This window comes from Mus caroli, chromosome 16 (assembly GCF_900094665.2).
Source record: "Mus caroli chromosome 16, CAROLI_EIJ_v1.1, whole genome shotgun sequence".
Taxonomy (NCBI): domain Eukaryota; kingdom Metazoa; phylum Chordata; class Mammalia; order Rodentia; family Muridae; genus Mus; species Mus caroli.
The window spans coordinates 89422979-89435895 of NC_034585.1; the positions used below are offsets into that span (position 1 = coordinate 89422979).

Here is a 12917-nt window from a genome sequence, read left to right on the forward strand (position 1 = left end):
ATTTTAACGCACATTTGCCACAGCTGCTGAGCGTGTTTGTTTACGTAGCTAAGAAACCTTCTGTAAACATCACTACCTCAAAATTGCCCATGCGTCGGGGACATAAAGGGCCCTTCAAAAATATATTTGCAGATGACACACAGCCAGCTCTGGGGTGTCTGGGTGGCTGGTGCCAGAATTTTCCAGGGTTTGATTTATGTTCAAAAATAGACTCACATGACTAGAAGGCTCTTGGGAGGTTACTTCTAACTCCGCCCCCTGGACTGCAGGCAGGACCAGGGTATAACGGTCCTTGGAGAATGTGTGCCTGTCCTTTACTTGTATTGGTCAGACTATGATGGGATCCCGTCATAGCATTAAGGACAGACAAGGCTTGCTTCCTGCCTTCAAGGGTCTCTCTCTCTCTCTCTCTCTCTCTCTCTCTCTCTCTCTCTCTATCTCTCTCTCTCTCTCAACAGGGTCTCCTGTATGCTCTTCTGTCCTGGGACTCACCACGTAGCTTTGGATGACCTTGAACTTCTAATCTTTCTGCGTCTGCTGCAGGAGTGTTGGGATTACAGGCATGTATCACCACACCCAGTTTTATATGGCGCTGGGGATCTAGTCCAGAGTCTCTAGTGTGATAGGCAAACAGGCTGCAACCCATGCTCATTTTCTACAATGGAACTGGAGTCTGTAGTGCAACTGGTATTGGGACATAGGGTTCCCACAGAGTAATCGCTGCCTGTCCGGCTAGCTGAGTTCCCAGCAGACCCCAGGCCTTGGTGCTCGGATCGCTGCAAGACAACTCAGGTCTCTAGAATATTCTGTTGTCAAGGTCTCCAGGAGCGCAGCGTGTGCATAATAGAAAGGGCCTGCTGATGTCCAAGTGCAGAGAATAAAAGACTGAAGTGCTCTGCCACAAACAGGATACCCCCTGCCCTATGCCGCTCCCACAGGTTCAGAATATTCTGGAAGAGGGAGTGGAAAGTTTGTGGGAGCCAGCGGTCAGGGAGGAGAGCCATGAAACAATGTCTCCTGGTCGTGACAGCACTCAGGAAATCACAGAGGCTGTGGCACAAAAGCGGCACAGAATCTAGCCAGTCAATAGTCCAGCACAGAGGGGCGGGCCCAGTGCGGAGAGGGCGGGTCCAGCGTGGAGGGGGCGGGGCTCACAGGCCCTTCTCCACTTAGAGGGAGGTTGTGGTGGAGAGTGATCGGGACTTGGTGGGTGGAGAATAGGTATTGGCTACGATCGAGATGTATTGTATACACGTGTGAAATCCCAACGTGAAATTCCAAGGGAAATTAATATAGACCCTGGACACAGTTGTTCATGGTCAGTGGAAACAGGCTTTTTATAACTTTTTCAAAATTATTCTTTTATGTGCATGGGTCTATAGACCACACACATGCAGTGTACTTGGAGGCCATAAGAAGGCGTTGGATCCCCTGCAACCGCAGTTACAGGTGGTTATGAGCCACTATCTCAGTGGGTGCTGAGAACTGAACTTGGGTCCTCTAGGAAGAGCATCCGGTTCTCTTAACCACTGAGCCATCTCTCTGGCCCAGTGCGGATAGTTTTGAGAAGTCTTGAGCTCTTGGGAAGCTGTTCTGGGCCAGTACACCTTGGCTCCTGACTTCCAGCCCTGCACTCCAGTGAATAATCGGAACCCCCTTAATCCCTTTTCCCAAGGTTCACACAATTTTCTTTTTCTGTGGCTTTGAGACATTGAGGTATTTTTTTTCTTCCTTTAATTTTTTCCCTTCCTTTTATTGCCTGTAATCCCAACTGTGGTTTTCATTTTCAAAGAACGTGTCCCGCAGAAGTTATGTGTATGTGGGGAGGGGAACTGGACTGTATGAGACCCCTGTGGAGAGGTCCAAAACATGTGCAGCTCCCAAATGTCCCTAGAATATTCTAGAAGATCTTTTCTCTACTAACCATATGAGGAAAAGATATGTATATGCATATATACTATACACATATATAAGTATGTGTGCATACATATATATTTAAAATATATTGAAATACATACTTAAAAAAATCAATACCTGTTGCCTTTTCTCATGAGCAGGAGAGGTCTGATTTTCTTTGCTGGCAACTTTCCAGGTGTGGGTAAGAACCCTCAGAAAGACGAGCGTGCTCTTAGGCAAGTATCACTGTTAATTATCATAAAGAGGATGTTTCTCACTGCGGATAGTCTTGTTCCGCACAAGCTGTCATCAGAAAGACAAGGCCTACCCCAGGGACAGTGCACACATGATTTCCTTGCTCAGATTCATTTATATTTGGAGGCTGGACTTTGGCTGGAGGGAGGGCAGAGTGTGGCTGCTGCTGTTGGGGTTGCACTGGGAGCCAGAGGCATGGATACCTGTGTGCACAGGCCAGAAACGGGAAGATTCACCTAACCGACCATCCTCAAGTCCTGTCCAGTGGGAAGGAACCTCGGTGAGGGCCAGCACGTGCTGTGGGGGGCTGTGTCCGCACAGACACCACTAGGAGGATGGATTCCAAGTCCCTGTGCTCTCCCAGGGTGCAAACCAGGTTGCTACTCTGCTGGACAATGACAGGGTTCGCTATCTCAAGGGGACGCCTTCCCCTTCCTTTCCTAACTGTCCTCTTTCTCATCCTTCCTCTCCTACTTCATTCTCTTCCTCTTCTCTCATCTCCTCCTCTCCTCTCCTCTTTCCCCTGCTCTCCTCTCCTTCCTCTTCTATCTTCTCCCTCCCCTTCCCTTCTCCCCTCCTCCCCCTCCTCTCTCATCTGTTCCTTCCCCCTCCCTATCCCTCCCCTTCTTTCCCCTTCCTTTCCTTCTCCTCCTCTTCCCCTTCTGTCTTCTCCCTCCCTCCCCTCCCCCTCCTCTCTCATCTGTTCCTTCCCCTTCCCCTCCCCCTTCTTTCTCCTTCCTCTCCCTCTCCTCTTCTTCCTTCTTTCCCTCTTCTCTCTCTCCCCTCCCCTTTCTCCATCCCCCACTTTCCCTCTACTTTGGCCAATTATTACCTCAGGAGAACATAAAAAATTCAAGCCAATGTTCCTATGCAAAATCCAGACTGAAGCCCTTTAGGAACCCAGAGCTTGTGACTCAGAAGTAAGCAATAGGCTTTCCTTTCCTAGCATAGCTGGAGCTGCTCCCCCAGGGAGAGTTCCCTTCTCTTTTCATGATCAACATCCAGGCCTGTGCCTAGCTCCAGACCAGGTGTGGGATAAATGTATATCTGTCTCTCATATCCAGAGGGCATCGATGCCAGGGCTCCCCAGAGACTCCCAGATCCTCAAATTCATAAGTCCCTCTTATAAAACGGTTGTGTTTGCATAGACACTCCACTCATCCACACACTTCAGATCATCTTTAGGTTACTTATAATACAAAGTTACATAAATATTTATACTGTGTTATTTAGGAAATGATGGCAGTAAACAGGAAAGCATTCGATACCAGATGTTTCTTGTTTTTATTTTTTCGAGACAGGGTTTCTCTGTGTAGCCCTGGCTGTCCTGAAACTTTCTCTGTAGACCAGGCTGGCTCTTCAAACTCACAGAGATCTGCCTGCCTCTGCTCCCTGAGTGCTGAGATTAAGTGTGCACCACTACTGCCTGGCATCAATACCACATTTGTTAAAAATGTGCTGAACCCATGGTTGGTAGAATCCATGAAATTTGGGCTTTTTAGATTTAGAGGTCCAACTGCCCATTGTTACTCTTTAAAATTCTGTTTCTTGTGTGGAAAAGGATGTACTGGACCACTGAGACTCACATTTTCAGTTTGCTGAACTTTAAAAATTTATTGGAGAAGTTGTTTCTTCCCCATAAGAACTACTTGGTAGGAGTTGTGACTTTGCCTCCTGTTGGTGTAGAATACATGGAGGCAGAAGCACAGGACCAGGGACTTCCCTTTGGAAGAATTGGGCCAACCCAGGACACAGACCAACCTAGAGCTTTAGGCTGGAGGCTTCTGACTATTTTGAAGTATACTACCAATAAATGTGGGCAGGATGTACTTTGTTCTCAGAATGTGGAGCACACATGTAGTTTACATGTGACAAAGACAAGGAAAACCATTTCCCAAACCCTGAGAACGTGTTACGTGTTACATGTCTTTTGACATGCTCATGACTAGTGTTGCCACCAGAAGGGTCCAAAGGACTCTGAGGGACAAACCTTTAGCCTCTTTCCCTTTCTACTGCAAAGGAAATGTCTACTAAGGGCTGGGAGGTTCAGGTGTAGAGAGACACTTAACACAGGAAAAAAGAACAATTCTACAGGTCTTAATGAAAGATAGCCAAAGAAGGGGCAGAAATAGCAGTCTTATTAAGGCTTTTTTTTTCCTCACTTTTTTTTTGGGGGGGGGGTTAACTCCCCTTTGGCTTGAAAACAAATAGCTACAAATATTTAAATGAGAAACGGTCTAGAATCATTCAAAATAAGCCTCAGATACAGATCAAAATCTAATTTCATTAAGTACATGGAACTTTAACATACATTAAAAATCATTAATTTGCCTTCTAAACAGCTTTAAAGAAGGTGAATAGGGAACTGTAGAGATGGCCCAGCAGTTTAGAGCATGGGCTGCTCTTGCAGAGGACCCTGGTTCAGTTTCCCAGAGCCTACTGTACCTTAACTATTTTGTTACTCCAGTTCTAGGGATTTTGGAGCCCTCTTCTGACCCCCACAGGCACCAGGCATGAACATGGTGCACATACATACACACATGCAAAAACTCTTCTACACAGAAAAACAACAACCACACCACCAACCAAATCTTAAATTTAGGAAAATTGAAAAGCAAGATAGCTAGACATGCCAGAGCACGTTTAAGGTAGGAAGACAGGCAGACACAGTATTTCACACCTGAGGGTCTGAATGCATTTCTCACAGAAAACCCAGGGCAAAACCCATCTTACCTGTGGCTTCCACCATTCCCTCCAGGATGACCACAATCTCCAGTTCCTCTTTAGGCAGCTGGGCTTTGGAGATCTCCCAGAAGGGACTCTGTTGGTTAATTTCATGGCTGATAATCAATGGCGACACCAGAAAGAGCCGGTCATCGCCCGTGTAGTACCCCACGTTGATATCCGTCTGGTTGAGGGGAATGAACTCCCCCTCTGAAGTCTGTTTGGACTTGATCAACTTGGCTCTGATGGACGCCTCCACAATGTGAGAATTCCTCAAGTCCCCCACCCGGAACATCAAGCACAGTTTCCCATCGCGCATGGAGATCACCGCGTGGGTGGAAAAGACTAGGGTCTCTGCCCTCTTCTTGGGTTGGGATATTTTCACAAACATACAACCTACCATGAAGGCGTTGACAATGGACCCCAACACGGACTGGATTAAGAGGAGAATAATCCCCTCGGGGCACTTGTCCGTGATGACCCGGTAGCCATAACCGATGGTGGTTTCTGTCTCTATGGAGAATAAAAAAGCAGAGACAAACCCATTGAGGTTGGTGACACAGGGAGTCCACGAGGGGTCCTCTATGTGGTCCATATCTCCCCGGATGTACGCGATCAGCCACCAGATCATCCCAAAGAAAAGCCACGTCACTGTGTAGACCATGACAAAGATCAACAGGTTGAATCTCCACTTTAGGTCCACCAGGGTGGTGAAGATGTCCGTCAGGTATCGGTACGTCTCCCGCACGTTGCCGTGGTGAACGTTGCACTTCCCATCCTTCCTCACGTACCTCTGGATTTTCCTTTTGGTCCTGTCTCGGCTGATGTGTCTCGGCAGGTCGTCCCTGGCCTGCTTAGGCAACTTTGGCTGGTGAATGGCCACTGGGCTTTCCACATCCTGGTCCATGGAATCGCCTTCCAGGACGTTAGCTGTCAGTTTGAAGGGGGGAAAAAAGAGTCCAAATGAGATGTTGGTTTTTTGTTTGTTTGTTTGTTTGTTTTTGTTTTTGTTTTTTTTCAGGCAATGGAATCAAACGCTTAGTCTATGATAGCAGGAAACCCAATATCATTTTTGTACCGATGAACTAGGTGAAGAGAGCCAATCTCACTTGGCACCATCTGGACAGGTCCTCAGTTGACTTCTGGGCGCTGAGGTCTAGCATGCGCAAGTCTTTTGTCATCCAGTTCACCAGGATGAAGCTCAGATCTGTGGCATTAATCCCCTGTCACTCTGTACCTGCTCTTGCAGAGGAACACCTCTGTTTCCTGACTGTATCTGAGGGGCTAAAGCATGGGAGAGGCTGCAGGCTCTTAACAGAGGCACTTTGGGATTCAAGCAGTTTTGCTTGTACCACCCATGCATGTATGAATGTCCACCCTCTGTTATGAACTGAACAGTGGTGTCCCCAAACATACAGGTGAAGCCTGAATGTTCAGTATAAATGTCTTCAGGGACTGAACCTTTTGGTGATAGTTTATCTTGTCAACTTGGTTAGATTTAGAATTACCATGTAAACACATCTCTGGGTATATCTCTAAGAATGTTTCCAGAAAGATTCAACTGAGGAGCAGAGGTCTGCTGTGAAGGTGGGACTGACTGGGACACATTGTATAAACAGAAGGAAGGAACAAGCAAGCAAAGTGTGGACATTCATCTCCCTCTGCTGAGTGGGATACAATGTCACTGACCACCTCACATTCCTGTGGCCAGGCTTAAAACTCTGAGCCGAAAGAAACTGCATTCTTTAAGTTGCTTTCCCTAAGTGTTCTGTCATAGCAAGGAGAGAAGTCATGAACACAAGCTTCAAGGAGATAATTACAGGCTGAGCTGGGCCTAAGCTAATACAACCCATGCCCTTAGGAGAAGAGACACCAGGATACACATGAACAAGAAGAGGTCACACAGAGTGAAAGACACTGTCTCTAAGACAGGCAGACAGACAGACAGACAGACAGGTGTGTACATTCTCTCTCTCTCTCTCTCTCTCTCACACACACACACACACACACACACACAGAGAGAGAGAGAGAGAGAGAGAGAGAGAGAGATCAGTCTTGCAGAGAGCTTGACCTTGGGCTTCCAATCTCCAAGACAGAATGGTAAGACAATGAATATCTGTTACAGCAGGCTTGATCTGGCAAATCCATTGCTCAAACGCACAGCTTCCATTTCTCATGAGGTCATCACAAGGGGAAATGAAACCTCACGGGTGACAGAGGCCTACATGGTCTATCCTTAAACATACTTTTTGCAGTAAATTGCTTTATTAATCTTTATGTCCAGGGCAAGCACCCTGAGTAAGTTCTTTATGTACTGTTCAAACTTCAGGGCTTAAACATTTTCCTGGATTTTGTGGGTAAGGATGCATGTCTCATGCTTCAACGGTTGATCCAATGCCAAGGTTAAAAAAGAAGCGTGGAGAAACGTTCTCTCTCTGTGTATTCACACGTTTGGTTCGCTCTTTGCCTCAGCTCCGAGCATCTGTACTTTGGCATGTGGAGTTATTTCTTTCTGATGGCCTTCTTGAAGAATGTACCAGTTAGCAATGCATTAGGAGAGCTCTCTCCGTGGCAGAGTGCAGAGGGAATTTTAGAACGGACTCTGCTATTAAATGCATAGAAGCCTTTAATGTCTGCAGTGACTTGTTTAGCCAGTGATTTTGGAGCTGCTGAAAGTTTTATGAGCAGCCTCTCTCCCCCCAGGTTTTCACTATGGCCCTTCAGTTGAGCTAGGTATTTGCTAGTTGTGGCTGAGTTTTCCTCTTGGGTCAGGAGGAGGAAGTGAGATCTGGTGAGAAACCGCCACCCATCTGAGTAAGAAAACAGGCAGAGAGGGCTGGGACTTACTTGAGTGGTATCCACTTTATGGATCAACCTTGCTTGTGGTTGGTTGGTTAGCCCCCTTTAAAATCAATCGCATGGATCAGTTTTTCAATTTTTATCCAAGGGAGCACTGGATCTATAGAGCTGACTGGGTGATTTGATAGCTTTGTCCTTTAGATCATTGGCTTCAACCGCCTTTCAGTTTTAAACAGGAAAATTTGCCCCACCCCAACTGGTACAGGGGCTGGAGTGGAGGAGCAGGGAGCCCCACAGCTGGTTAAGGGATATGGGTAGAGGGTCTCATCCAGCCCCCTGCCAAGAGGGATGCTTTGGGTCCTGGAGGATTTCCTTTGAGCTTTTACTCTTCATCCTTCCTCAGTGGCCTCTAAATAGGACTCTACGTGGTTGACCACTGAGATCAAACTGCGGCAGTCTGGGTAGGCTTTGTCTGCAAGCTCGCAGAGACCTCAGGAGGCCTGAAGCACACTGAGATCTGGACTAATGGCAGGCATAATACATGGCTGCTCTGAACCTTCACCTGTGTGAGTCCTGAGGCAGAGAGAGAGGGTTTGTATATTAGCTACTGCTTTCTGGGCATTTTCTATGCTGACACACTGGAGGGGATCGGTGTCCAACTGGAAGCTCCTTCCCCCCCCTCCCCCCATTTTTTGACTCAGCGGCTTTGCTCCATTGTGAAGGGAGGACCCTCTCTGAAAGGGTAAGGATCTGATAGAGCTCTGGTAGCCTGCTGACTCCTCAGGGTGGGGAGCACATTTCCATCCTCTTTGAATTCAAGGCTCAGGAAGGGAGAGATCACAGCAGCAAGGCAACCAAAGGCAGACAGCTCTGGGCCTTCAATTGTCACCTTCTGATTTCAAAGACTTTTTCCTATCACTGTGACAAGACACCCGACAAAAGTGCTCCAGGGAGGAAGGGGTTAACCTTGGCTCACAGTTTGAGCTTGAGCCTGTCACAGTCACAATGCAGGAAGGCATGGCAGCAGAAGCTGGTGACAGTGACACTGGTTACACCTTCTGTCTTAGGAAGCTGATGAGGACTTGTGTTAGCGTCTTTCTCCCTGTATGGAGTCTCATGATGGTGGCTTTCTTGCTTTTATGACTCCCAACCCATGAGATGGGTTTGTCCAGAGGTAGGGTGGGTATCTGCCTCAATTACCCAAGTCTAGAAATTCCAGAGGCCTGCCTTCTGGGTGGTTCTAGACCCTGTCAGGTTGGTAATCATCACCCTCATTGAAAGGTCACTATGCATTTTCCTCTGATCCCTCCCCACGTCCTCCACCCTTAGGTCATAAACACAGACCAGATGACTATAGAGTAGGAAGCCCTCATGACTGGATCAAGCTCAAACAGGCAGGATTTGAGAGAGTTAAAATCTCGGCCAATGAAGACGAGGGGCAACGGCTGCTGAATGAAATCAGTGGATTCACTTGCTCAGTTAACTCAAAACCTGCTAACCTGGATGCCACACTTGATCTCCCCGCCCCCCCTAGACAGGGTTTCTCTGTGTAGCCCTGGATGCTGTCCTGGAACTCACTCTGTAGACTAGGCTGGTCTTGAACTCAGAAATCTGCCTTTCTCTGTCTCCCATGTGCTGGGATTAAAGGCATGCACCACCACTGCCTGGAAATCCCACTCATGTTGATAACACTTGAATGCATGGATTATGGTGTTGGTGTCTTCTCAGGGACTGTCAAGGCCCCATTAGATGCTACAGACACCAGATGGACAGCTAAGGTAGGACCAAAGTCTGACTTGTCCGACGTTATAGCACACTGCCTAGGCTTGATCCTGTTCTACACTGTCCTGTGCACAGATCTGAGTATCATTCGAGAAAGGCTTTGACTGAGGCTAGAACTCAGAGCTCACCAAAGCTGAGATGTTAGCACATCAGAGGAAAACATCTATTAAAAAATTACATCCATCATTCATTGACGAGGACCGAGCATTAGGCGCCTCACCCCTATGTTGATGAAGACTTGCAGTGTCACCTGTGTCACAGCCTGGTCACCTCTGTTCTGCACTGCCTCCTTCTGACCTGAGTCAGGCAGCTCCAGCTGAGATCTTAACAAAGACTTTGCCTAGTTGATAATATGTGACTTGGCTTCATTTCTACTGGTTCTGTGCCACAGTCCTGCCACCTGGTGTCTAGGTGGTCTTGGTGGCAGTCATACTTTATCTAGAGTAGGGCATTACTTTCAGGATCAAGGTTCTAAACAGTAAACAATGTCCCTCCCCCTTATATTTTTGCCTTTTCTATGGTATGTGGGTCACAGAAGTCCAGAGGTGAAAGAACCCCAGTCCTGAATAGTACGGGGAGCTGTCGTCTGTCTAGGAGCAAGAAAAGCCAGGGTTGTGGTTGGCCATTATACATTTAGCCTCTGTTATCAAGTCTGTCTCTATGTTTACAGCAGAGAACATACACTGCCTTTAAGAAGAGAGAAGAGTTACCAGGAGGGAGTAGTTAAGAGAAAGACTGAAGAAAGGCAAGGATAGAATGCCTGTGTTTGTGTTTGTGAGAGTTAGCATGTGGTTAATTGAAAGTTCTGCCTAATGGAGCAGAAAGCGTGGATGCTCCACTCCAGTGACTTCAAAAACAAGCAAAGGGAGCCAGGATTCCTCAGGCCTGTGGGGAGAATGTTGTCTTGTTGGGCGCTCCTTCCTGTGAGGCAAGAAGTGCTGGCCACACACATTATGGAATACAGGGGAGTGGGCAGAAACCTCACAGAGTTGAAAGAAGAACCGAAGAGGACAATGTTGGCAGAGGAGAAGAGGCTGATGTTGGAGTCTGGGCGCCCAGAGGAAGGGCAAAGGCCAGGAGAGTACAGTATACGGTGGGCTAGGTAATGGGACCAGGGGCAGTGACATGACTGTGTCTGTGACATCCCAGGAGCCATGCCCAGGGAGAAGGGACCGCTGCAGCTGTGAGCTGTGAGCAGTGCCCACGTGATTGACCATGTGCAGCAGATGTGTTCAGAGGAATTACAGAAGGAGGCGCCATTGGCGGCCTTTAACAGTTCCTTCTCTTACAATGCGTGTGTGTATTTGAGGGATGATCTGAGTGACATTTCCAGAGCATTCCAAGCTGTGTGCCAGTGTAAGCTGCAGCTGGGTCGGGGAACATTTCTTCTGCGTCTTTGCACAGTCCAGGACACAAACAGTATCTTTTGAGCTGTGTGAAGGAGAAATGTCCCCACAGACTCAAGTGTCTGAACACTTGGTTCCTAGGTAATGACAATGTTTGGGAAGGTGATATGGGACATTTAGGAGTTGTGCTAAAGGAGAAAGTATGAAACTGGGGATAGGGTGGAGTGTGAGGTTGTATAGTCTGTCCCTCTCCTCCAGATAAAAGATGATCTCTCTGTCTCCTGACTGCCAGCCTCAGGTTCTTGCTGCTGAGGGGTGGGGCCTGTAGGAAATTGCAGTGCCAGTGATTGGCTGATGGGGCTTGCAGGAGGAGGACACCTGGGGCTGATAGTCTGCGGGGGGCTCTCACAGTGTTGTCAGGAAGAGAATAAACAACAGGCACATTGTTCCCACCAGGTTGGCCCAGGTGCAGTACTTCAGGCAGTGGCCTCTCTACTTGGAGATGTGGCTCCTTTCTTGTTGAACATGCCGTGCTTGATAAAAAGGTAGACACCCCACAGAATGGGAGTGGGTATATAATTTCCAACCATGCATTCTACAGGGCATTCTACAAGACGTGAGGGATCTCCTAGAGCTGAAACCAAACCAAACCAAAACAACAACAACCCCCTCCCCCCAAGAACCAACACATTCAGAAATGGACAGAGAACTGGAGACATTTCTGTAAAGGAGCTACGCAAATGGCCACTAACCCATGAGCGACATTCAGCTGTTAGGCATTAGGAAAATGCAAATTCATTCACATTGCTAATTCATTCACCTTACAAAGGCTACTATAAAAGAATAATTACAAGTGTTTGTGAGAAGCCCACGTGCATTGCTGATAGGAATGGAAGACCCTGTAGCCACCATGGAAGACACTGTGTGTGTTGCTCAAAAAGTATGTATAATGGAGCTGGAGAGATGGCTCAGCAGAGGACCTGGGCTCAATTCCCAGCACCTTCATGGCAGCTCACGTCCATCTGTAACTCTAGTTCCAGATGCCCTCTCCTGGCCTCATCCAGGGCCAGGCACATCCACGGTCTACAGTCAGGCAGGCAGCCCCCCAAAACAGTTAAATCAAAAAGACCTGGACCTGGTCCAGCAGCACTGATTTGAGATATGAACCCAATAGAACAGAAAGCAAGGGCTCAGGTGGTTGCTTGTGTGTTGACCTTCTCAAAAGCCTCATTCACAAAAGCAGAGAGAACCATTTCCCGGCAATTCAGAATGGATAAACAGAAAGAGAAGCAGACCCAGGAGGCAATTCACTCTCGGAAAGGAAGGCAAGTCTGACAGAGCTGCTCTGTGAGTGACCTTGAAGACATCATGCTAATTGATGGAAGACAGATGCCAAATGGCAAACAACGTGACCCCACTTCTAGGAGGAAATATGGGGAGCCAGAGGCTAGGCAAGCACACAGGCAGGAGCTGGAGTTGTTTGTTCAGGATGTTACAAAGTTGCAGGAAAGACCAGCAAGGACAATTTCAGAGCCGCATGTTGTACTCGTTTCTGAATTGTGTGTCTAAAATGGCTTGAGTGTTAAATGGAACGTTGTGTATTCTTTATCACAGTAGGACTTCCTTAAATAGTCCCTGAGCTACTGAGAACAGCTAGAGGTTTCAGATACTGGTCACCACAGCCATTCCTCTGCTGCAGCCCCAACCCCCAAATAAAGCAGCGCTGTCCTTTAGTTTCAGGACTCATCAGTAGTGAAAAGTTGGGCATCTTGCCACATGAGACCTGCTGCTGAGCTCCAAAGGGAGCCAAGAAATGTCAGGAACTTCAGAAGAAACATCCTCTGGTCAGAAGGAACGTGTTTGTCCTTCCTCCCTCCCTCCCTTTCTTCCCCCTCTTTCTTTACTCCCCCCTTTCTCCTCTGTTCCCTCCCTCTTTTTCATCCCTTTCTGTAAACCTTACAAAATGTAAAACTATGGGGGTTGCCAAACCCAGGATTAGATGTTCTAGAAGAAATGATTGAGTTAAGGAAGAAGCCACCAGTGAGTGGAGGCGGCCATGTGAGCATGTGTGTATATGTGGGCAGTGAGTGACTCTGTGTGTGTGTGTGTGTGTGT

At 47.7% G+C, this 12917-nt stretch overlaps 1 protein-coding gene across 6 annotated transcripts in view; it reads right to left on the bottom strand.

Annotated features, from left to right (window-relative positions):
- The window catches only part of Kcnj6 (potassium voltage-gated channel subfamily J member 6), a 254882-nt gene that overhangs the window by 81955 nt on the left and 160010 nt on the right, over positions 1-12917 (bottom strand). For all 6 annotated transcript variants that reach the window (XM_029470725.1, XM_021185320.2, XM_021185319.2 and 3 more), the window contains one exon: positions 4885-5805. In XM_029470725.1, the coding sequence (XP_029326585.1) occupies positions 4885-5805 (921 nt within the window). The remainder of the gene's footprint in view (positions 1-4884; positions 5806-12917) is intronic.